This window comes from Erpetoichthys calabaricus, chromosome 5 (assembly GCF_900747795.2).
Source record: "Erpetoichthys calabaricus chromosome 5, fErpCal1.3, whole genome shotgun sequence".
Taxonomy (NCBI): domain Eukaryota; kingdom Metazoa; phylum Chordata; class Cladistia; order Polypteriformes; family Polypteridae; genus Erpetoichthys; species Erpetoichthys calabaricus.
The window spans coordinates 158,515,936-158,540,053 of record NC_041398.2 but is presented as its reverse complement, the minus strand read 5'-3'; the positions used below and the strand labels follow the sequence as shown (position 1 = coordinate 158,540,053).

The 24,118-nt window shown below is 41.2% G+C and overlaps 1 protein-coding gene across 2 annotated transcripts in view; it reads left to right on the top strand.

Annotated features, from left to right (window-relative positions):
- The window catches only part of grid2 (glutamate receptor, ionotropic, delta 2), a 2,355,570-nt gene that overhangs the window by 1,452,468 nt on the left and 878,984 nt on the right, over positions 1 to 24,118 (top strand). For both annotated transcript variants that reach the window (XM_028802162.2, XM_051927734.1), the window contains exon 4: positions 23,295 to 23,500. In XM_028802162.2, coding sequence (XP_028657995.1) covers positions 23,295 to 23,500 — 206 coding nt within the window. The remainder of the gene's footprint in view (positions 1 to 23,294; positions 23,501 to 24,118) is intronic.

Genomic DNA, 24,118 nt, shown 5'->3' with positions numbered 1-24,118 from the left:
AACAACATTTTTATTTCAATTTCACATTTTCATACAAGAAATGTAGCTCAAAGTGCTTTACACAATATAACAGAAGAGTTACAAGAGGAAAAACTGCAAGTTAGAAAAAGATACAATAGTTACATATAACTAAATAAATAATAAAATAAAGTATCAAAATGCAATTATATAACACAAATAAACAAATAGTAGAATTCTAATGTGAATGTTTTTAAATATTTATTTTTTTATTAAGTCCATTAAGATAATCTGAACCTGTCTAGGAAGAGAGAAAAAAACACCTGCCAAAGGTGAGATGCTGGACAGGAGTTTTGGCAGCAGTAATTTTAAGCACAACTTTTGCAACTTGTCTGCCACCCTGGGTCTTAGAAGGCTGCAGTCACCAGAAGCTGAAGACTAATGTGAAGGGACCGGCACTTCTTAAGCGTACCCTGTCAGCGCCAAGGAAATATATTGTATTTTATAATAGGAGTGGTTATAATTTTAAAGTGTGGCTTATTGATTTAATTTTTTTTAATATTTAAGACTGAGAACCGTCCAGGGCCTGTACATACATAGCCTGTTATAAACTGGCCTACCAGGCAAAGTTGCATACAAATTCCTGAAGCATCCCTAACAGCTGTTTTTCCTGCACTTTGCACTTGTCTCAGTCACAGTTTTGGTTCACAAGCTTACCCTAGCAAAAATGAGTAAAAAACAAACAACACTGAACAGCTTCTTTGAAAAGGGAGAAAGCCCCAATGATGAGACAGCAGAAGACTCTAAGACTGCCAACAAAAAGAGAGCTGCATTTAAAAGAAAAACCAAGAGTCCTATTTAAATTACAGGTTCACTGCAACAGGTGACTCACATTCTCCATGCCTGCTTTGTATAATAAGTGGTGAGCGACTAACCAACAAATCCATGAAACCTTCAAAACTGCTTCGCCACATGGAGGCCAAGCACCCTGCATTAAAAGACAAGACTTTGGAGTTTTTCAAATGAAAAAAACAAGAACTTGAAGAACATAAGCAATTATTGAAGGCCACCACGTCATTAAATGTGTCTGCACTGAAAACATCATTCTTAGTGGCTAACCACACCACATTGCTAAAGCTAAGAAGCCCTTTACTACTGGTGAAGAGTTGATCCTGCCTGCTGCTAAGGACATTTGCCGTGAACTTTTAGGAGAGCTTGCAGCTCAAAAGGTGGGAGGTGGTCCTCTTTCAGCTAGCACCGTAACCAGACAAATTGATGAAATATCAGAGGATATTGAGGCATAATTGTTATAGAGGATTAATGAGTATGCAATCCAGGTTGAAGAGTCTACCAGTGTTGACAACAAGGCAACAATGCTTGTTTTTGTGCAATATATTTTTCAGGAGGATGTGCATGAGGATATGTTATGTACACTTTTGTTGCCAACTAACACCACAGCTGCAGAGCTATTCAAGTATTTGAATGATTACATATCAGGAAAACTGAACTGGTCATTTTGTGTCAGTGTATGCAGAAATGGACTGGACAGCTTTAAGGCTTCACATCTCGGGTCAAGAAGGTCACTTCTGAATGTGAGTCTACGCACTGTGTCATCCATAGAGGAATGCTGGCTAGCCGAAAAATGTCACCTGACGTTAACAACGTTTTGCAGGATGTGATTAAAATTATCAACCACATTAAAGTACATGCCCGAAACTCACATCTGTTCACGCAGCTCTCTGAGGAAATGGATGCAGAGCACACACGTCTTCTCTTATACACAGAAGTAAGATGGCTTTCTAAAGGTAGATCACTGGCCAGAGTTTTTGAGTTACGAGAGCCGCTCCAGAGATTTTTTTTAGAAAAAAAGTCACCACTGCCAGCACATTTTAGTGACACAGAATGGGTCGCAAAACTTGCTTACTTGTGTGACATATACAGCCTGCTCAATGAACTCAATCTGTCACTTCAGGAAAGAATGACCACTATGTTCAAGTTGGCAAATAAAGTGGTTGCATTCAAAACCAAACTTGAATTATGGGGGCGACGAGTGAACATTGGGATTTTTGACATGTTTCAAATGTTAGCAGAGGTTTTTAAAGATACCAAGCCAGGACCTTCTTTTTCCCATTTAGTGCATGATCACCTATCTCACCTTTCAAAAGAGTTTGCACATTACTTTCCAAACCACAAAAGACCCCTGAAAAGGGAAAGATTGGATCTGTGACCCATTTGTGAATAAGCCAGGTGAATCAACTTTGTCTGTGCTAGAAGAGGATCAGCTGCTTAAGGCTGCAAATGATGGTGGCCTTAAAAGTATGTTTGAGACAACTTCTTTTTTGATGGATGTCTGCCCCTCCTTGAACCCACTCCCACCCCCACCCACCTGTTTGCCCCAGGAAACTGTCAAGGGCATTTTGATGGATGTCTGCCCCCACCTTGAACCCACTCCCACCCCCACCCACCTGTTTGCCCCAGGAAACTGTCAAGAGCAGACCTGAAGAATGTCTGCCCCCTCCTTCACCCCGGCCCCCCCTCTCCAGGAGGACAAGTCCAGGCATGTTGCTGCCGGACCCTCGACATGTCCGTGCAAGTTTCTATCCAGACCCTGCCGTCCACATCTGATGACTGGCCCCTTCCACTTCCTTGCCCACTTCTTCTGAGGACAAGTCCAGAACATGTTCCAGCCGGGGCGATCTACCTTATAGCCGTTCCTGCCTATACTGTTTTGGGTAAGCACCGTCTCTATCTATCTATCTATCTATCTATCTATCTATCTATCTATCTATCTATCTATCTATCTATCTATCTATCTATCTATCTATCTATCTATCTATCTATCTATCTATCTATTATTTAAAATATCTATCTAACCTTTGCTTTATCACTTGTAATCCGCTTTTATTTTATCTAAGTCAAGCCGCCTTCCCCATCTCACAGAAAGACCGAATGACGGTTTTCCCGCAGAAAGATCCCAGACAGTCTCTGCACTGACAAGCTGCCCTGCTTTTAGCAGCCCCTGCTCTCACTCTCTCTCTCTCTACACAGTTGACACATGAGAGCGGAGTAGGCAGCCTCTGCGTGCGCCCGTGAGATGCCCAGGGCTGAACCTCTAAGTGTACATGCAGACAAGTGCGTGTAGTTCAAAATAAAAGCTGACTGGCTTTCTCTGTCTACACAGAGACTCTCGGAGCAGGCAGACCCCCTGTGCGCAGGCACGTGTCTATAGCTGGAAGCTGCAAACTGTATGAGCCCCGGAGCGACACTAGATCCTCCAGTGCCCGCCACAGGCTGGGAAACTGACAGCCCCTCCTGCTGCGTTCATCCCAGCGTGCATGCTTGTACTCTCAGGAATGTTTGGGGGTTAGGGATTTCTGCTGGCCAGTCCCGTACTCCCTCATTCACCACTCTTAGGTCATGTACTAACCTCCACTTTGATTTATCACCTTTCAAGACATGGAGCAGTCTCATGTTATAAACGCTTTGTGTCTCTTTTAACACTCCTACCTGTAAAAGCCCTCTTATCGTGCTCTCTATTCCTTCCTCTGCCTCAGGTTTAAGAGGGGCTTGCACCCAGGCTTCACCAGCACTTCCACTGGACTGGCTCAGCTACTAGGCCCACATCAGTGTCTTGTGCAGATCACAGCTTGATCAGAACTGCTCCTCCATGTCAAGCCTTAGTAGTTCTTGTTTTGTTTTATGTATTTCTAACTGTGGAGATTCTGGCAGTTCCACTACTTTGGGCACACCTTCCATGCTAGCTGTGTACTAAATTCTTATGTATTTTTTATCCTCAGATCAATTAATCATTATTTTATCTGTCAGGCTCCATCATGCTCGCTTTGCGCTTTTCATCACGGGCCCTAAGTCTTTGCTCTCAAATCCCTCAGCCACTAGCAAAGTCACGTGTGACACAGCAGAAGGGTTTCTGAACCATTTCTTAGTGAATTTATTTTGATCTATTTGCATATCAGCTCCCTGTTTCCTGATTATCACATAGCGTGAGACAAGAAGGACATTCTGAGAAGCAGTTTCAGAGAGCCATCTCCACTCCAACTCTTTTAGACCGATTTCTCAACTACCAACTTGCTGTCTGCAAGTTCCCTTCCTCCGACCCCTGCCTGTTCGTGAGCGCCCAGAACGTCTGTCCATGGATTGTACTTCACTTTTCAAGGTGATGCATGAGATAACTAGTTTGATATAAGCCTTGTAAAAATCACAGATGTATGCCACAGTTCCCTTTAAATTCACGTTTGAGACGTATAAAAAATCTACCCTGGGCTGATTGGTGGCTGATACCAAAAATGTTCACATATATACAGAGCTTAACCTTAGGGCTTATTTTCCGGGGTCTGTCTAAAATCAGACAAAAAAGACAGTTACTAAAAAAGAGCAAAACCCTAATTTCCTTAATTACATTGTCCTCCTGGCTGGGTAATGAACCAGTACATGTCGATATGCCAGCCCATGCTTGTCGTGTTGTCCCTTACACTATATAACATGTTTGGTTACTCTTTTTGTAAGTATAATATAATTAAGTTATTTTTAAAAGTAACACCACACTGCTCAAGAGAGACAGATTCCATGTGTGTTTTTGGATTTGCTGTGGCCCGTGATGATTTTAATTTTTTGCTTAGCTCATTTCTATAACATAGGAGCCTTTTGACAAAGGAAAACTCTGTAAATGCACTTGTGCATTTAAACGGAGATTTATAAGAAAGCAGGTTTCTTCCTTAGCTTGGTTACCCACCTTATCCCAGTTTTGTACGTGCATGTAAAAGCACTAACACAAAATGTTGATATTTTCTGTCTACTCAAAAACTAAAATTATTCCTATTAACACAGGGTATAATTAGAAATCATTTTACTATTTTTAATTAAAAAGTTAAAAACAGAAAAGCCCAATTATGATTTTTGTTTTGTCACGGGAGGGTCCTAGGGTGAGACTTTTCCCCTTTATACTCTTACTTATGTAGACATATTCTTACCAAAATAGTTCAGCACTTCCCAATCCTGTAACTTCTGGTAATTAGACAGAGCTCCATAACAGGCAAGAGAAAAGTATTATAGGTCAAATACACAGTGCCGTAAAACAAAAGCAAAATAAAGTGTTAACACCACACAACCTGGTATTGCTAGATGTTTCGTTTTTTCCAGGTGACCCATTTTTTGCGTTGCTTGAGGTATCAGCCATAAGTCAAGATCTTTCTTTTAGTCTTTTTTGATCAGCTTTTATACTGATTTTATAAAGGTAATCTAGGTATGATGTGGTCATCCTGTCTCCAAGACAACTTTTCCTTTATTACATTTAAATTTCTTGTCTCTGAAAATTCATTCATAGCTCATACGCTTCTGCTTTTAGAGCCAGGAGGCTATAGTGAGGTGTGCTTGTTTAACTAGAGGCAGGGTTTAAAAGTGCAGGCAGGCTGTGCATTAGCTCTGGCATAGTTAAGAGGTCAGTATTCTAAACTACATGCAGAAGAGCCCCGTTTGTGAAATGCGTACTCTTTCGAATCGGAATCCCGCTGTAACTGGTTGTTTTCTGTATGGATCTGCCTGTTTTTAAACTCTGAGGTAACAAAACATTTTTACTTTATAAACTCTCATTTGGATAGCCGGTTGGAGACAGATTGACTGAACCCTGAACAAGGACCTAGGAATTTATCTCTGCGAATGCTTAATAGACATAATGCAACTGTGTTTCCATTCGTTTCGCTAAATGAAATAATTATCGTTAATACAGACTAGTAGACCCAAAGTCCGGATGATTTTTAGACATATCAAGTGCATTGTTGAATCACTGGGTAAATAATTATTATAAAATGTACCAGTAATTATGAGATTATATCTTAATACACAGGGGCTCTGAGATCAGGCTGTCTGTTTTTATTTACAGTAAGTCTTTAGATTTTAAAAAGTTTGCTTGCGAGTGTATTCATATTTATACTCGCGATCCTATTAAACTAGTGATGAAAGGAATGGACGCACTTAACAGGGATCCGAGAAGCCCTCCTTTCTGATTTAAAAGGGTTTTTTCTTTTTAACAGTAATTTTACCACTGAGTATTTTAACGGTGCAACGCTGCTTCTTCAGCAGAGGTTTTTGAGTGCATGTGTGTTTACAGGGTCTGTTTTAAGCTACTTTACCATGCACAGAGTAGCCAATATATTAACACTGTACTAGGAAGGGTCTATTGAGGACCAGGAGTTCACTTTCTTTTTTCTCACCAATGCAATTGGGGTCTTCCTCTTTGTAGATTTAGTTTATAGGGCAGAGTTTCTCAACCTTTATGTATTTGCAACCCAAGTTTTCATAACAGTTGTAATCATGACCCCCTAGCATTTTTTTGAAAGAAGCCCCCTAACACCAATTTGTTCTTTTTTAATTAATGATATATAATAGATGCATATTTTATTATACCTATTTAACTTTTATCAACATTTATCTAACTCTATATTTATTTTTCTAGTATCAGAATGTAGTTTGAGTTCATTTGTTTTGGTTTCGATAGATGTATTTTTCATATTTTCAAGTCTTGTTTTATTTTTTTTTCACATCTTCGTGCTCCCCTTTTTGTTACTTCGCGTCACCCCTAGGGGGACAGTCCCACATTTTGAGAACCACTGTGTAGGGGTTGATTTGTAAAATACTCTGCGTCACTTCAAGTTAAATTAGATTTGCTCAATTATTCAGCGGTCCATCTGTGTTTCATTTTTGTTATAAATTGTATTTAGTCTCTCTTTATTTACTAAACATTTTATATGTTGAATAGAAAACAGTTCTCTTGTTCAGGCTTTAATTTAAAACAGCATTTTCATCAACAGGCTATGACCACTTTGGTACTCAGGGTGCTTTGTATAATACAAAGTTTTAGAAATTCTGTTAATGCTTGGTAATAGCATTCCATTTTAAAGCAGTTATAAGCCCCTGAAAAATAAGAAGGGGATGTAGGTGTGATTCCAAGAGTCAAGAAGTGGTTGCATTCTTCTTGATTATGAGTCAAAGGACCAGGGTTTGTGCTGTGAGCCTGGGGTGATCCCTTGTTCATCCGTTCTTAATATGTTTTTTAATTTCCTCTGCGACTTAGTGATTGTAAATTTAGTTTTTTACTGTCTTATATTTGTAATACTTGCTTGATATGGATATGGGCGAGTCAATGTTTCATTTTGGAATAATAATGTCTAGCTTAACTCTGCCCATGAATATGATCCCAGCACAAACCCTGGTTAATTGGGCTTTTCTGTTTTTAACTTTTTAATTAAAAATAGTAAAATGATTTCTAATTATCCCCTGTGTTAACAGAAATAATTTTAGTTTTTGAGTAGACAGAAAATATCAACTTTTTGTGCTAGTGTTTTTACATGCACATACAAAACTGGGATAAGGTGAGTAACCAGGCTAAGGTAGAAACCTGCTTTCTTATACATCTCTGTTTAAAGTGCATTTACAGAGTTTTCCTTTGTCAAAAGGCTCCTATGTTATAGAAATGAGCTAAGCAAAAAATTTAAAATCATTACGGGCCACAGCAAATCCAAAAACACACATGGAATCTGTCTCTCTTGAGCAGTGTGGTGTTACTTTTAAAAATCAATCATTTTGATTTATAAATCAAAGTGGAGGTTAGTACATGACCTAAGAGCGGTGAATGAGGGAGTACGGGACTGGCCAGCAGAAATCCCTAACCCCCAAATATTCCTGAGAGTACAAGCATGCGCGCTGGGACGAACGCAGCAGGAGGGGCTGTCAGTTTCTAGGCCTGTGGCGGGCACTGGCAGATCTAGCGGCGCTCTGGGGCTCATACAGTTTGCAGCTTCCAGCTATAATAATAATAATAATAATAATAATAATAATCTTTGCATTTATATAGCGCTTTTCTCACCACTCAAAGCACTCAGCAATTGCAAGTTAAGGGCCTTGCTGAAGGGCCCAACAGAGCAGAGTCCCTATTGGCATTTACAGGATTCGAACCGACAATAGACACGTGCCTGCTTGCAGGGGGCGCGCAGGGGGTCTGTCTGCTCCGAGAGTCTCTGTGTAGACAGAGAGAGCCGGTCAGCTTGTATTTCGAACTACATGCACTTGCCTGTGTGTACGCTTAGAGCTTCTGCCCTGGACATCTCACGGGCGCACGCAGAGGCTGCTTGCTCTGCTCTCATGAGTCAACTGTGGAGAGAGAGAGAGAGAGAGAGAGACTGTCTGGGATCTTTCTGCGGGAAAACCGTCATTTGGTCTTTCTGTGAGATGGGGAAGGCGGCTTGACTTAGATAAAATAAAAGTGGTTTACAAGTGATAAAGCAAAGGTTAGATAGATATTTTAAATAATAGATAGATAGATAGATACAGAGGGTTCTTACCCAAAACAGTATAGGCAGGAATGCCTATAAGATAGATCGCCCCGGCTGGAACATGTTCTGGGCCTGTTCTTGGAAGAAGTGGGCAAGGAAGTGGAAGGGGCCAGTCATCAGATGTGGGCGGCAGGGTCTGGATAGAAACGTGCCTGGACTTGTCTTTGGGAGAAGGGGCAGGATGTTGTGGGGCCACCAACAGGTGTGGACGGCAGGGTCTAGATAGAAACTTGCACAGATATGTCGAGGGTCCGGCAGCAACACGCCTGGACTTGTCCTCGGTAGAGGGTGGCCGGGGTGAAGGAGGGGGCAGACATCCATCAAGTCTGCTCTTGACAGTTTCCTGGGGCAAACAGGTGGGTGGGGGTGGGAGTGGGTTCAAGAGGGGGCAGACATCCATCAAAATGCCCTTGACAGAAAGGAGAACCAATCAGGTGGAGGGGCGGGGCGCATCATTCAAATCCACCAATCAGAGAAAAGGGGGTGGGGCCAAAGGACACAAACCAAAAAGGGCGGGGCTTAATGTCATAAATCATTTTGACAGAAGGTGCATGCATAATACTACAGTTGGGGGACCACTGATCTAGGGGAATGAAGCATAGATTGCAGGAAATATCTAGAGTTGGCTGATATTCACAGACAATCAAATACTTTGACAAGTTAAGTAGCAGACTACATCTATGGACAGACCGTGGTTAGCCATAGCTCACCTTGTGGCATCTACCAAGTTGTTTTTAAATACTACTGTATGGCTATTGTGTTGTTACAGTGTACAAATTTAGTGTTACAGTGTCAACAGACAACTGCAATTTTTTTTTTAAAAGAAAGGCTTCTGAACCACTGGCACTTTTACAGTTTCAGCTGGGACCTCATCCATGTTTTGTTTGTCTTCTGCCATTTCCAGATTACTCAATGAGCTAAATTTTACTCTATGATCTTTTTTAACTGAGTATGTTTATTACTCATTACACCCCTAATATTTTTAACTTTCTTTTCTCTGGCAACCGTAATTACCAATGTACATTATTTAAATCCAAGTCTCCCATATCTTATAGTACATTCAGAAAGTGTTAAACTATAAAACATGCTGCTTCCAAAAATTATCACAGTGACAAAAATTTAGTTATGAAAACAAAAGTGCAAAACAAGCTAAAACCAACTAAGTAAAATTATCATTGATAAACTACAAGTAACAATATATTTAAAATTATTCCAGAAAAATTAGGAAATTCAACGACTATAGTATGAGAACCAATGTATAGTGAAATCTATAAAATTAAAAAAAAATAGCACTGTTAACTTTTTATTTATCCATCCTTCCACTTACTATCACTTATCCAAGTCATGGTGGCAGCAGTTAAGTAAAGATGCTCAGACGTTACTTTTCACTGCCACCTCCTCCAAGTCCTTCATGGGGATTCCGAGGCTTTCCCAGGCCATCTGGTAGATGCAATTGTTCCAGTGTGTCTTAGGTCTACTCAGAAGTTCCCTCCCAGTTGGGCACATGGAGGTGTCCAGGAAGAATCCTGATTAGATGCCTAAACCTCTTCAACTGGCTTCTTTCAATGCAGAAGAGCAACAGCACTATTTTGAAATCTTCCCAAATGTCTATGCTTCTGACCCTATCTCTGAAGCTGAGCCCAGGCACCCTGTGAAGGGCACTCATTTATGCTGCTTGTATTCGTGATCTAGTTCTTTCTGTCATTACCCAATGCTTGTGCTCATAGTTGAGTGTAGGAATGTAAATGTAAAGGCAACTTGAGAGTGTTGCCTTTTGCCTCACCTCCCTTTTCACCACGAATGACCGGTGCTATGCCAGCACAACTACAAACAGCATACCAGTCCACCTGTCAATCTCTCACTCCCTTCTTAACTCACTCATGAACAAGACAAAGAGATTCTTAAACTTGAGGTTTCACCTTCTCCCCAACCTGAAAAGGGCACTCCACCCTTTTCCCGCTGAGAAATATGACCTCAGACTTGGAGGAGCTGATCCTCATCCTGATCACTTCAGACTTGACCACAAACCTCCCCAGTCCAAATTTTTATTTAATCATTTATTATTTTCATTACTTTACTGTTTACTGTGATGGTGTTTTCTTGTAATGAAGACTGGTACTGATGATCCTTCCACTAAGGCGTCCTATTACTCTTTCGAAGTAAACTAAAAAAGTGGGATAGAGGACAGTTCTACTTTCTCAGCTTCTGAGCTTAATGTTTAACAGAAACATTGAAGCTTATGTATGATTGCTTTGTTGATGGGGCCCCTGGTGTTTGGTGGTGTAATTGGCAGTCTTCCTTCAAATGCCAACAAATATTGAATTCCTTAGTTGTACAGAAATGATTTGTAAAGTCTAATGCTTGAAAATATGTTTCACCAATGTGGAGCTACTACAAAATCACATTCACAATACACTATGCCTTCTCTCTCATTTAGAAGATGATGTAGGTCGACACCAAAGGGCAAAATTTGTTAGATTTCAATAATTGTTTTAAAACTTTCAATAGGATTACATTGTTAATTTGCAGAACCTAATTTTACCTTACTGTGCAAAATGTCTTCCATTTTATTTACTGTTTTCTAATCTGAAGCCATTGTCTTAACTTGTAAATAAATAAAATAAAATACTGAGACAGTTTTTTAGAACTTTTTTTTTCTCAGTCATAGAAGTTTATCTTAATAGGAAATTGTATCTGTGCGCACTATTACGTTAACATTTTAAGCCAACTGTTCCATTCAGTATTATTTAATTTTTTTCATTATTTGTGTTTGTTCATCTTTCCATTCTGAATACATCTCATGTTTTGGGCTTAATCTTTATAAAATCTTTATAATTTGGCTTTGGAATAGAAGCAATGAATTTGCACAACTTCCTGGGCTAATTTCAACCTTGTGTTCCATTCTATCAGGTGTAAACACACAATGAATGCAGAAAAAGGTTTGGGGAACCGCCCCCTATATTGTACAGCATATAATGGAACAAAATTCAGAAATGCAATAAATGGCTCGTCCGGTTGAGCGAACGCTGCTGTGATTGGTTGCTGCTGCTCACCGGTAACTAACTTTTTAACTTTTTTACGATTAACTTACAATCTAATGGACTAAGCAACTGTTTTCATTTTCATTTTGGGCAGATTTATTCGTTGAGTTTTATTTTTCAATCATTTAAAGCTAAACTAATTTCTAGCTCGACTGGTGAGATAGATAGATATAAGTGTATGAGTGTGCACATTGGGAAAGGATGAAAATACATTTTGCATGAATTCCCTATCATTGACATTGGGTGCATAAATATTTATCAAAATCACTGTACAGTTAAATAAATTACCTATGACAATCACATATCTCCCTTCAGGATCAGATACTACATCTGATACTATAAATGAGACTGTTCTATGTATAAGAATTCCCACACCTCTAGTTTTCTTTGTAAAGCTGGAATGGAACATTTGGCCAGTCCAGTCTTAGTGCAGCCGAAACTGATCCTTGCTTAATTAGTGGGTCTCCTGTAAAAATACTATTGTAGCGTTTAGACCTGTTAGGTGAGAGAATACTTTCTTTTTAATTCGTGATTCAGGCCTTTAACATACCAGCTCACAAAGTTAAATGAGGCAGTTTTGACCTTAATTTCCAATTTTCCCAAGAGTTATTGCCATGAAGCCTATTGTTACATTGGCACTTATAATTATAAGTATTAAAAAGATAGATTAGAGATAGTTTGCTCTCTTTCTCTCCCCCACTAGTCCCCCCATTTTGCCTCCCCACTTGTGGCTGGACCACTCTTCACAAAGTCCCAGCCCTCTGACATACCTAGAGACAGAGCACGTCCAAAACAAAACAAGCTCTCCAGCGGCGGCGTATGAGGAATAAAATTGAGATATCTATTGCCAATACAGTCCAATTACTATAAGCATAAAATATAATCTTCAACAATCTTGAGATAGTAAGATAGTAAACCCAGGGAATGGTGTTAAAAAGTGGCCCTGAAGAAGCATAGTAAACCAATAATAATACAATAATAACAATAATAATAAAGCAAGGGTATGATATTGAATAGTGTCCTTTAGAAGACAGAGAAAAAAAATTAATTTCTTCCACACATACATACATATATGCATATAATTTTAATTAAAGAATAAACTAAAAGTGGCTGAGAAGGGAAAAGGATGTATAATTACAGTACCAGTATCATTGCAAGCAGATCAAACAGCTGATAAGATCTTCTTTGCCATGCTATGATGGGATATGACTCACGACTGTATTTCAAAAAAGTGTCTGGATCAATTTTCTTAACTCTTTTTCTGCTTCTTCCATAGACGTATAGATAACATGCTTGCCTTGAATATCCACTTTAAGTTTGGCAGGGTACAATAGGCTGTAACTGATCTTGGCTTTCCGTAAGTGCTGTTATAAATGTTGTAAAAAGCAGCACGTTTAGCAGCTGTTGAGGGTGAAAAATCTGGGAAAATACAAATGTGCTTATTTTCAAATATTATCTCTTGTTTCTGTCTGAGAAGTGACATTACATGTAATTTAAATTGCAGTTTTTTGAAATGCACAATAAGACTCCTAGATTTAGAGGTATTTGATCCCTTTTATGTGGTAAGCTGCTGCTATCTCGGTGTCTGATTTACTTTCCTCGCCAAATATTTTGGAGAATAGTTCAGCTACGAATTCACTGGGTTTGGACTTTCATGATTCTCTGGGAGACCTTCGATTCTAATATTATTCCTTCTGCATCCATTATCCAGTGAAGTAAGTCTGTCTCCGAGTTTTTTGCTTTTGGAATTTGCAGCCGTTTCTTTTCTGTCAGTGGCAGATGCCAGATGTTTGGCTGTTTCAATTCGAGTTGAGAATGTTTGCTTAACGTCTTCCAACTGAGCGCCAAGTGCTGTCAGTTTATTCTCAAACTTAGACACATTTTCCTGAATTTGTTCCTCAATTTTTTCTGGTATACCTTTAAAGGCTGCCTCAAACCGATTATTTACATGTTTCTCCAGGTCTTTATTATCCTGCCGCAGCTTCTCGTTTGTGTTCTCGTTTGTCTTGAGCATATCATTTATTTCTTTCTTTATATCTTTCTTGAGCTCCTTTATGTCTTGAGCGGTTGCTGTGATGGCCGTCGCCATTGCAGCGATCGTTACCTTCAGGTCGGACGGATCGTTTCAGCCTTCATGTTCCCGGCTCACAAGGAGTTGATGAAAACGTGGAAGGCAAGGCCATTTACAGTTTCAATAGTTCTTCTAGAATCAACGAGCTGTCATGACCTGCATCACTTGCACATTCACTCCCACTTTTGCTCTCAACTGGAGATGATGCAGTGCTTTCGCCAGGTCAGTCTCTGTAAGGCCGTACCTTGAGTTTGGACTTGATGCCTGTCTAGGCTTGGGTGTAGCTTTGGATTTCTTTTCCGTTTCTTTCTGAGCTCCTTTCTTACCGCTTATGTTTATATATGCTTGCATATACTGTAATAGAACCTCCTCGAGTTGGGTAAATACAGGGTACCTCGGGATGATAAAAAATGAGAAAAAAAAAAAAAAAAATTATGTTGCAGCAAAATATGAAAAATCATTTAAATGTCTCCAGATTTATTAACAATAAAAAACTAAAATATCACATTAACATAAGTATTCAGACCCTTTGCTATCGCACTTGAAATCAGGCTTGTGTGTGTCTTGTTCTGTTGATCACACCTTATTGGTCAAATCACTTAACTATAAATGATTAGGAAAGGCACACACATGTTTATGTAAGGTTCCAAAGTTGTTGGCATGTATTTGACCAGAACCAAGTCAAGAGGGTGAATGAATTGTCTGCAGAGTTTAGATGCAGGATTCAATACAGTGTCAAGTCACAGATCTTGGGAAATCTCTGTAGCCTTGAAGGATTCCAAGAGCCTAGATGCCTTTATAGTTCTTAAATGGAATAAGATTGCAACAACCACAACGGATGTGTATGGTGCTGATGTGAACTTTGCAAACATGAGAGGCTGATGAGAGTTTTTGGTGTTTTCTATGGTGTGAAAGTTAACTAAAAAAATATATTTTGCTCCTAAAAATGTAGGTTTTGGTTGCCACTAAGGAACTGTGCAGAAATTTTTAAAGCTTTTTTCCCTTTAGAAGGTTTTTTTTTTGTAGTTGCACTTGTACTTGTTACTTGTAATTGTTCTTGTTATCTGTAATTGAACTAGCATTGAGGAGGCAGGGTAGAAAGCAACAGTAACTGATATCAGCATCTGTTAGCAAATAACTGCATCATAACAGCAATTTCTTAGTTTAAAAGAAAAAAAAAGGCCACGATTGACTTCAAATCAATAGAGGGGAAGGCTCAGCAGTGTGTAGGTAAGCAGCCAACGTTAAGACACCCGATCTGGCACAAGGGGCCATAATAGCAGCAGCTGAATACTCGGAGTACAGAGACTCAAACCCGGTACCTTTGGGTTAGAAGGCAGCAGTTTTTACCTCTACCTCAAGAATATGTATCAACTTCCTGTCTATTGACATTTGAGCTTTGGTTTTTAACTCATTGACAACAACATGTAAATTGAATGTTTTTTATTTCTTTGGTTATATTCTTGAATAAAAGTGCACATGTAGATTTGATATTTGGACTAAGTCTTCACATCATTATTAGTATAACATGGAAAAAGTTTACGCTTTAGGTATGTGTTCAGAATTTCCTTTCATCCTACACTTACCCCAGATCTTTGTAGACACGGAACACACATGAAATACATGTATTCCACATAACGATATACTGTATTATTTACCCTATACAACTCAATGCACATCACATCCAGATAATGAGACTTCAGCTGGAAGAACATTTTGCCCAAGTTGCGCTCCATCAAGGGGGGGAATGGGACAGCAGGCTGCTTGCTGCTTGTGCTGATCGACACATTTACAAAAAAAATACTGATGGTTAGGTGCGAAGAATTTAAGGTGGGTCTGGATAATGAGTTTTTTCATCGGCTACAGGGATTCTAGTGTTAAACTAAGGAATGGAGTGGGGGGAGGGGTAGGAAGTTTAGGACAGGCCAGGTTTAGATTTATACATTGTAGCATTTAAGGCTTTTGTCCACCTCTTGAACCCTCAGGTACCACTCTGAACACGAGGTAAAAGTACAGTAATCCCTCCTCCATCGCGGGGGTTGCGTTCCAGAGCCACCCGCGAAATAAGAAAATCCGCGAAGTAGAAACCATATGTTTATATGGTTATTTTTATATTGTCATGCTTGGGTCACAGATTTGCGCAGAAACACAGGAGGTTGTAGAGAGACAGGAACGTTATTCAAACATTGCAAACAAACATTTGTCTCTTTTTCAAAAGTTTAAACTGCTCCATGACAAGACAGAGATGACAGTTCAGTCTCACAATTAAAAGAATGCAAACATATCTTCCTCTTCAAAGGAGCAAATAAATCAATAGGGCTGTTTGCTTTTAAGTATGCGAAGCACCGCGGCACAAAGCTGTTGAAGGCGGCAGCTCACACCCCCTCCGTCAGGAGCAGAGAGAGAGAGAGACAGACAGATAAAAAAATCAATACGTGCCCTTTGAGCTTTTAAGTATGCGAAGCACCGTGCAGCATACTTAAAAGCTGCACACAGAAGGTAGCAAAGTGAAGATAATCTTTCAGCATTTTTAGACGAGCGTCCGTATCGTCTAGGTGTGCGAACAGCCCCCCTGCTCACACCCCCTACGTCAGGATCACAGATAGTCAGCGCAAGAGAGAGAGAAAGAAAAGTAAGTTGGGTAGCTTCTCAGCCATCTGCCAATAGCCTCCCTTGTATGAAATCAACTGGGCAAACCAACTGAGGAAGCATGTACCAGAAATTAAAAGACCCATTGTCCTCAAAAACCCGCGAAGCAGCGAAAAATCCGCGATATATATTTAAATATGCTTACATATAAAATCCGCGATGGAGTGAAGCCGCGAAGGGCGAAGCGCGATATAGCGAGGGATTACTGTACAACAATATTTTATTTTGTTGTCACGTGCACAAAGCACTCTCCACACCACACTCATATAAATCACCAACTCTCTCAATAAACTCTCCTCCTCGCCCAGACACTTTGCCACCCTACCTCCCAGCTCAGCTCAGTGTACTGGGCTTCCCAGAGTCCTTTTATAGCCCCTGACCCGGAAGTGGTTCCAGGCACAACCCACAAGTCCATTTCCTTCCAGGTCAGGGCAAACAGTCCTCTTCTTCATCCCGGGAGTACGTCGTTTCTTCCGGTCACGTGACTATGACGCACTCCCGGGTTATAGGGCACACAAGAGCCCACTAGCCCCCCTACAGCGACTCCCGGTGGTCCCCAAGGTATCCAGCAGGGCTGTGTATAGAAACTACAAAGTCCATGAGGCCCTGCTGGAACTCGGGGCACCATCATGCTGTCCGGAGGGCTCCTCCTAGTGGCCTGGGGGTGGCGACCGTAGTCCATAGCCGGTCGTCCATCACAGTCCCTCCCCCTTAGCGACGACCAGTGGGGCGGAGCGTTGATTCCCGCGAGGGACGTCCTCCTCCAGGAGAACGCTTTATCCGGACCGTGGTTCTGTTGTCGAGATCCCCCAGCGAACCTTGGGGGAACGGTGTATCTGCTATCCCACCGCTCCCCTGTCCTCCGGGGACAACTTCTCCACACGTGGCCCGGTTGCTGGCAGTTGTAGCACCGCCGATGTCCTCCTGGTGTCCTCTCTTCCCGAGACCTGAAACACCTCGGGAATTCAGTCAGCTCCACCCTGTCCTCCACCAAGGAGGGGTTAACGGCCGCTTTGCTGCTCTTTGCCCTTTTCTTTATTATGTCAGGAGACCCACGTGTCTGTTTGGGAATCTCCTGCTTTTTCTGGGGCTGGTGCACAGAGTGAGGCACCCTATGGAAAAGAGAGAGCCTCTTTGCTGTTTGCACGCCCATTGTCCTATGCATTATCGGAGGCGGCGTCATTAGTACCACATCGCTCCGGGTAACAGCACTATCCAGCCGCCCCGGTTCGATTGGCACTTCCTCCGCCCCTCCAGTAACCAACAACAACCCCCTTAATTTATCGGTCGGGGTCTGGAGTGGCGACTCGCTCCGGGAGGACCACGTCACACGCATGCCTCCGAACGATCGCTTCCTCCCCCGGCCAATCAGTCATGGTGCCACACTTCAGTGTCGGGTTCACAGTGCTTTGGCAGCCGCTACTCATTAAACGCGGTGCCAGATCACACTGTGTCCCCTTATTATATACGGCGCAGATTTCACTCACCTGCACCGCCGAATCAATCGAGGTCGGGGCTTCACGGCCTAATCGCCGTAGGTACTCTTGTAGTCCCTTCAACGGCGCTTCGGCTGCAGCTCCCAGCTCCTCCACTCGTATTTTCAGTTCCTCCAGACCCTGGAAGAAAGTGTAAAGGGGCGCGAGACATTTCTCGAGCTCCCACAAGTTTATAAAGTTATTTGTCTCGGCCGGAGGCAAGGCTGCTTCCTTGTTTTGATCACCTGCCGACTGGGAACCAATGAGCACGTCCGTTCCTGGCACGTGCTCTGCTGGGCTTCGCGAAGGCTTCTGGGACTTGGAGTCTTCTGAGGGACGGGTGGCTGCAACAAGCCGACTGAGGTCTGCCTTTTTTACTTTAACAGCAGATCCTTCAGTCACATCCCGCCCCTCTTTCTCTCTATGTAATATTGGCGCTGCTTCGTTCGCCGCCCCCTTCCCCTTCAGGGAGCGCAGACGCGTTGGGGAATTATTGACCTCACCAACGGCTCCAAAATGACCTTCTTCCTGGTTGCCGTCGCGCGAGGTCACGTGGACACATCCCACGAATGGGTTGACCGCTTCCAGCCTACTTCCAGCCCGACTTGCCTTCTGGGTATCGCGGCCATCTTGCCACGGTACGAGGCAGGCATCCGATTCACCGGTTACTTTCCGGAGGCAGGCCTCTGCAAAATAGGAATGATACATTCCCTGCCCTTCGGGCGTTGCCCTGGCACATACCTCCAGATTTGTCCGCGGTGTCCCTAGTCCAATTAGGGCTTTCGGCGCAGCCGATTGCTGACAGCGTTCTTGCTGTTGTGCCCTTTGGGCTTGTTCAGCCTTTATCGGCTCCCGGTCCACCTCACACCCAGTCAGGTAAGCCCAGGTCAGCTCGGCGTCGGTCGCGGTCTTCATCCAGTCGGTGTTTACCTTCTTTTTTCCAGATTTTTTTCCCATTGCGGCTGGCTGTGTCGCACGGCTCCCGATTGCAGCGCTCTTCGTCGTGGGTGGAGTTTTCACCTCCGCGGTTACTAGAGGGACCTTCCTGGGGTTCTCTGCCACCACAAAATTTATTTTACTTGCAGATTCTCTGCCAACGGACGGCCAGAGTATCCTGCCGACTACGCCAGTGTAGCAGTTAAGGCTTTTGTCCAACTCTTGAACCCTCAGGTACCACTCTGAACACGAGGTAAAAGTACAACAATATTTTATTTTGTTGTCACGTGCACAAAGCACTCTCCACACCACACTCATATAAATCACCAACTCTCTCAATAAACAATAAACTCTCCTCCTCGCCCAGACACTTTGCCACCCTACCTCCCAGCTCAGCTCAGTGTACTGGGCTTCCCAGAGTCCTTTTATAGCCCCTGACCCGGAAGTGGTTCCAGGCACAACCCACAAGTCCATTTCCTTCCAGGTCAGGGCAAACAGTCCTCTTCTTCATCCCGGGAGTACGTCGTTTCTTCCGGTCACGTGACTATGACGCACTCCCGGGTTATAGGGCACACAAGAGCCCACTAGCCCCCCTACAGCGACTCCCGGTGGTCCCCAAGGTATCCAGCAGGGCTGTGTATAGAAACTACAAAGTCCATGAGGCCCTGCTGGAACTCGGGGCACCATCATGCTGTCCGGAGGGCTCCTCCTAGCGGCCTGGGGGTGGCGACCGGAGTCCATAGCCGGTCGTCCATCACAACATGGAGGAACAAACAATGTAGAAATAAAAATGCGTAGTAATGTAAATTCTAACCCAACATTTAAATGTAGAAGGAGTAACACATTAAAAATAGCTTGCCTTAATGCATAGAAGTATCAAAAATAAGGTGAGTTGGAGCTTTATGTAGCAGAGCATAATTTTGATAATATAGTAATAACGGAAACCTGACTAAATAACAAAGATGGGGGTGAGTGTAACATAGAGGGATACACATTTTTTAGGAAGGATAGGCAGAACAGAAAAGAAGGTGGGGTTAATAAGCATAATTTAAATGTAAGTCCTCTTCAGTTGCATGATGAGCCCCATCTTTGTGAGGACATATGGCTTCACCTGGAAAACATTAGGGAAAAGGTCTTATTTTAGGAGTGTTTTATAGACCACCCAATTCTGACAGTAATGTCAACAGGCATCTTTTTAATAATATCAAAAAGGCAAGTTTACAGGGAGATATTATAGTCATGGGGGATTTTAATTATCCAAATATTAACTGAGATAACCTTGCAGATGGACGAGCATAAGAGCAGGAGTTTTTAGAAGTAATCAGTGACTGTTTTCTTAACACAGTATATTAAAGCACCAATTCGAGGTGAAGCTTGTCCGGATTTAGTATTTTGTAATAATCAAGATAGAATTGAGGTGATTGAACCACCAGGGTCAAGTGACCATAATATAATACAATTCTCAGTACTTTGTAAGAGTGCAGATGCCAAGACTAAAATTGTTAAGTTGAACTTTGGTAGGGCAAATTTTGAGCAGATTCGACAAAGTCTAAGGAGGATAGACTGGGATAAGCTTTTAAGTGTGGAGACAGTCTAGGAGCAGTGGAACAGTTTTAAAAATACTTTACATGTAATGCAGGACAGATACATACCTACATTTGGAATTAATAGGAAATTAAAAAAAACTCCACTGAGGATAAATAAAGATTTAAAAAATAAGCTGCAAAGGAAAAAACTGCTTTATAAAGGCATGAAAGACTAATGACTGCAAAGTGAATCGTAGACCGTATTAGAACATGAGGGCAACCATTAAGAAGGATATCAGGGAGGCTAAAAGACAGATGGAGAGGAATATAGCAGATAATGCAAAAGAACACCCTAAGAGATTTTTACAGTATTTTAGTAGTAAAAGAACACTCAAGGAGGAGGTAAAGTGCATAAGGAATAGTAAAGGGGAAATAAAAGATACAGACAGTTGAAATAGCATGCCTTAAACTTTAATTTTTCTGAGGTCTTTACAAGTGAGGAAGTGGATAACCTCCCAGAGGTAAACGTGAGTACTAAGGAGGTACTAAGGGATTTGGAAATTGTAGAGGGAGAAGTACTGCTCAGATTAAATAGGCTGAAATCAAACAAATCACCAGGACCAGATAATATTTACCCTCAAGTTTTTAAGGAGGCTAGCGAGTACATATATAAACCCTTGACATATATTTTTAGGAAGTTACTGTGCATTGGAGAGATTCTGAAGGACTGGAAAATGGCAAATATCATCCCATTATATAAAAAGGGTTACAGGGGAAATCCAAGCAACTATAGGCCAATAAGCTTAACATGAATCACTGATAATTTAATGAAAGAAATTATTAAGGATAAGATTGAGCAACACTTGGCAAGAACAGGAGTTTTTCAGAACAGTCAGCATGGGTTCAGAAGAGGGAGGTTGTGTTTTACTAACATGCTAGAATTCTATGAGGAGGCAACAAAAGGATATGATCAAAATGGAGTATATGATATTATTTATCTTGACTTCAGAAAGCATTTGTTAAGGTGCCACAAGAGAGGTTGGGCATCAAACTAAAAGAAGTGAGAGTTCAGGGTGATGTTTATAGATGAGTGCAGAATTGACTCAGACACAGGAAGCAGAGGGTGATGGTGTGAGGGACTTCATCAGAATTGGCCAATGGTAAGAGTGGTGTTCCACAGGGGTCAGTGCTAGGGCCGCTGCTATTTTTCATATGTATAAATGATTTAGATAGGAAAATAAGTAACAAGCTGGTTAAGTTTCCTGATGATACCAAGATAGGTGGATTAACAGATAATTTGGAATCTGTTAAATCATTACAGAAGGACTTGGATAGCATACAGGCTTGGGCAGATTTGTGTCAGTAAATGTAAAGTATTACACATTGGAAGTAAAAATGTTAGGATTGAATACCCAATGTGCGGTTTGAAAATCAAGAATACACCTTATGAAAAGGATTTAAGAGTCATAGTGGACTCTAAGCTATTGACTTCCCAAAAGTGTTCATAAGCCATTAAGGCAAACAGAATGTTAGGTTATATAGCATGATGTGTGGAGTACAAGTCCAAGGAGGTTATGCTCAAGCTTTATAATGCACTGGTGTGGTCTCATCTGGAGTACTGTGTGAAGGTTTGGTCTCCAGGCTACAAAAAGGACAAAGCAGCACTAGAAAAGGTCCAGAGAAGAGTGACTAGGCTGATTCTAGGGCTACAGGGGTTGAATTATGAGGAAAGATTAAAAGAGCTGAGCCTATACAGTTTAAGCAAAAGAAGATTAAGAGGTGACATGATTGAAGTGTTTTAAATTATGAATTAGAATTAACTAATAACTAAGACTGTTATTTTAAAATGAGTTCATCAAGAATATGTGGACACAGTTGGAAACTTGTTAAGGGTAAATTTCGCACAAACATTAGGAAGTTTTTCTTTACACAAAGAATGATAGACACTTGGAATAAGCTACCAAGTAGTGTGGTAGACAGTAAGAGTTTAGGGACTTTCAAAACTTGACTTGATGTTTTTTTGAAAGAAATAAGTGGATAGGACTTGCGAGCTTTGTTGGGCTGAATGGCCTGTTCTTCTCTAGATTGTTCTAATGTTCTAACTCATCCTAGAGCTGGCCTCTTGGTCAAACTGAGCAATACTGGGAGAATGGCCATCGTAAGAGAGGTGACCAAGAACCTAATAGTAACACTGGCAAAACTCCAGCAGACCAATGTAGAGATTTGAGAATCTTCCAGAAGGACAACCATCACTGCCACACTCCACCAGTCTAGACTTTAAGACAGAGTGGCCAGGCAGTATTCCTTCCTCAGTAAAAGACACATATACCGTAAGCCCGCTTGGAGCTTGCCAAAATACACCTAAAAGACACTCTCAGACTGTGGTAAACAAGATTCTCTTGTCTGATAAAATCAGCATTAGTACCATGCCTGGAGAAAACTGGCTCAGCACCTGTGCAATATCATTCCAATGGTGAAACATGGCAGTGGCAGCATCATGTTGTAGGGTTGCTTTTCTGTAGCAGGAACTAAGAGACTATACAAAGTTGAGGGAAAACTAAAAGGAGCTACATACAGAGATATCCTTAGTGAAAACCTGTTCCAGAGTGCTGTGATCCTCAGACTGATCCGAAAGTTCATCTTACAACAGGACAACGACCCTAAGCACAAAGCAAAGACAACACAAGAGTGACTTAGGGACAACTCCGGGAATGTCATTGAGTGTATATTTTAAACTCCTTTAAACCAATATATTTTGATACATTTTGTGAGTACCATCCATACAGAACCTGCTTAATCTGCTTCTGGATCATAGGGGAAAGGTCTGTCTCAACAGTATTGGGTGTGAGTCCATCACAGAACACACTCATACTCAATGTTAACATTACTAATTATAAGCACATCTTCCAACCATGGGGAGTAGTACCCGGGGGGAGGTGATGAAGAGACATGAACATGCAATTTGAACCCAGACAGTATCTAGGCCTAGTATTATTACTTGTGAAGGTAACATAATTGACCATGAATTGCTTTTAATTTGAAGAGAGATGTAGTATCGGTATTTAGTGATACAACATCATGGCCCCAGGAAACAAATATTTCTCTTTGTGGAATTTACATGTGTGGATACTGTAATTTCCAACCACAGGTTAAGTAAGTGATTAGCAATGTATGAGAATTCACCACTCTGGGAACAATATCATGAAATAAGTTTGTTTAGAAAATGGATGATTGGATGGAATTATAATAATTTATGGTTTCTTTAAAAAAAAAGTTTTTTGTATTTCATTTAGATATCCGTGGCATTCAGGACTTCTTGGACAAAGTTTCACAACAAGGAATTGACGTTGCACTTCAAAAAGTGGAAAACAACATTAACAAGATGATAACAGGAATGTTTACAACAATGCGGATTGAAGAACTAAATCGCTACAGGGACACTTTGAGGAGAGCCATTCTGTTTATGAGCCCATCCATTGCAAAAGCTTTTATTTCTGAGGTAAGGCTTTTGAACTTTCTGTGGAGTTCAGTGTTTGCCATTTTAGGATTGGAAATACAATCAAGTAAAATAATCCATATCCATCATCTTTCAGAATTTTTAACAGAGTATATGATTTTTCTGTGGAACTCAAACAGGGCCATATTACTCTGCCATGGCCTTGGGCATTAGCACATCTAGTGAACACACACATTGACAAATCAAATGCAATGTAGTATTCACTGAAATACAGAAAGGTTTTGAAGTCATACATAAGGACAGCTAAATTTGGGCTGATATAGGGGACATTAACAAGAAATATGGGGCATCTTTTCACTCTACCATCTCTCGGCTCCTAATAGAAAAAAAGGTGTGCTTCTCCTTTTGTCTTTTACTGCTAAAAGGTATATTTTTATACTAATAGGAAGAAAGGCACTGGCTGTCACTTACAAAGCAAAATGTATCACAATGTTCTCTAAACCAAGTGTGCAATAGCATTCTTTGGGTGTTCTTCTATGCAGTAAAGTTTTCTGGCATCAGTAAGACACCATCTGATGTGCACAATTCTTGTCATTAAGTCAAGATTATATTTTAGATAACATTCTGTACTACAACAAGTTCATATGCTTTTAAGTTTGT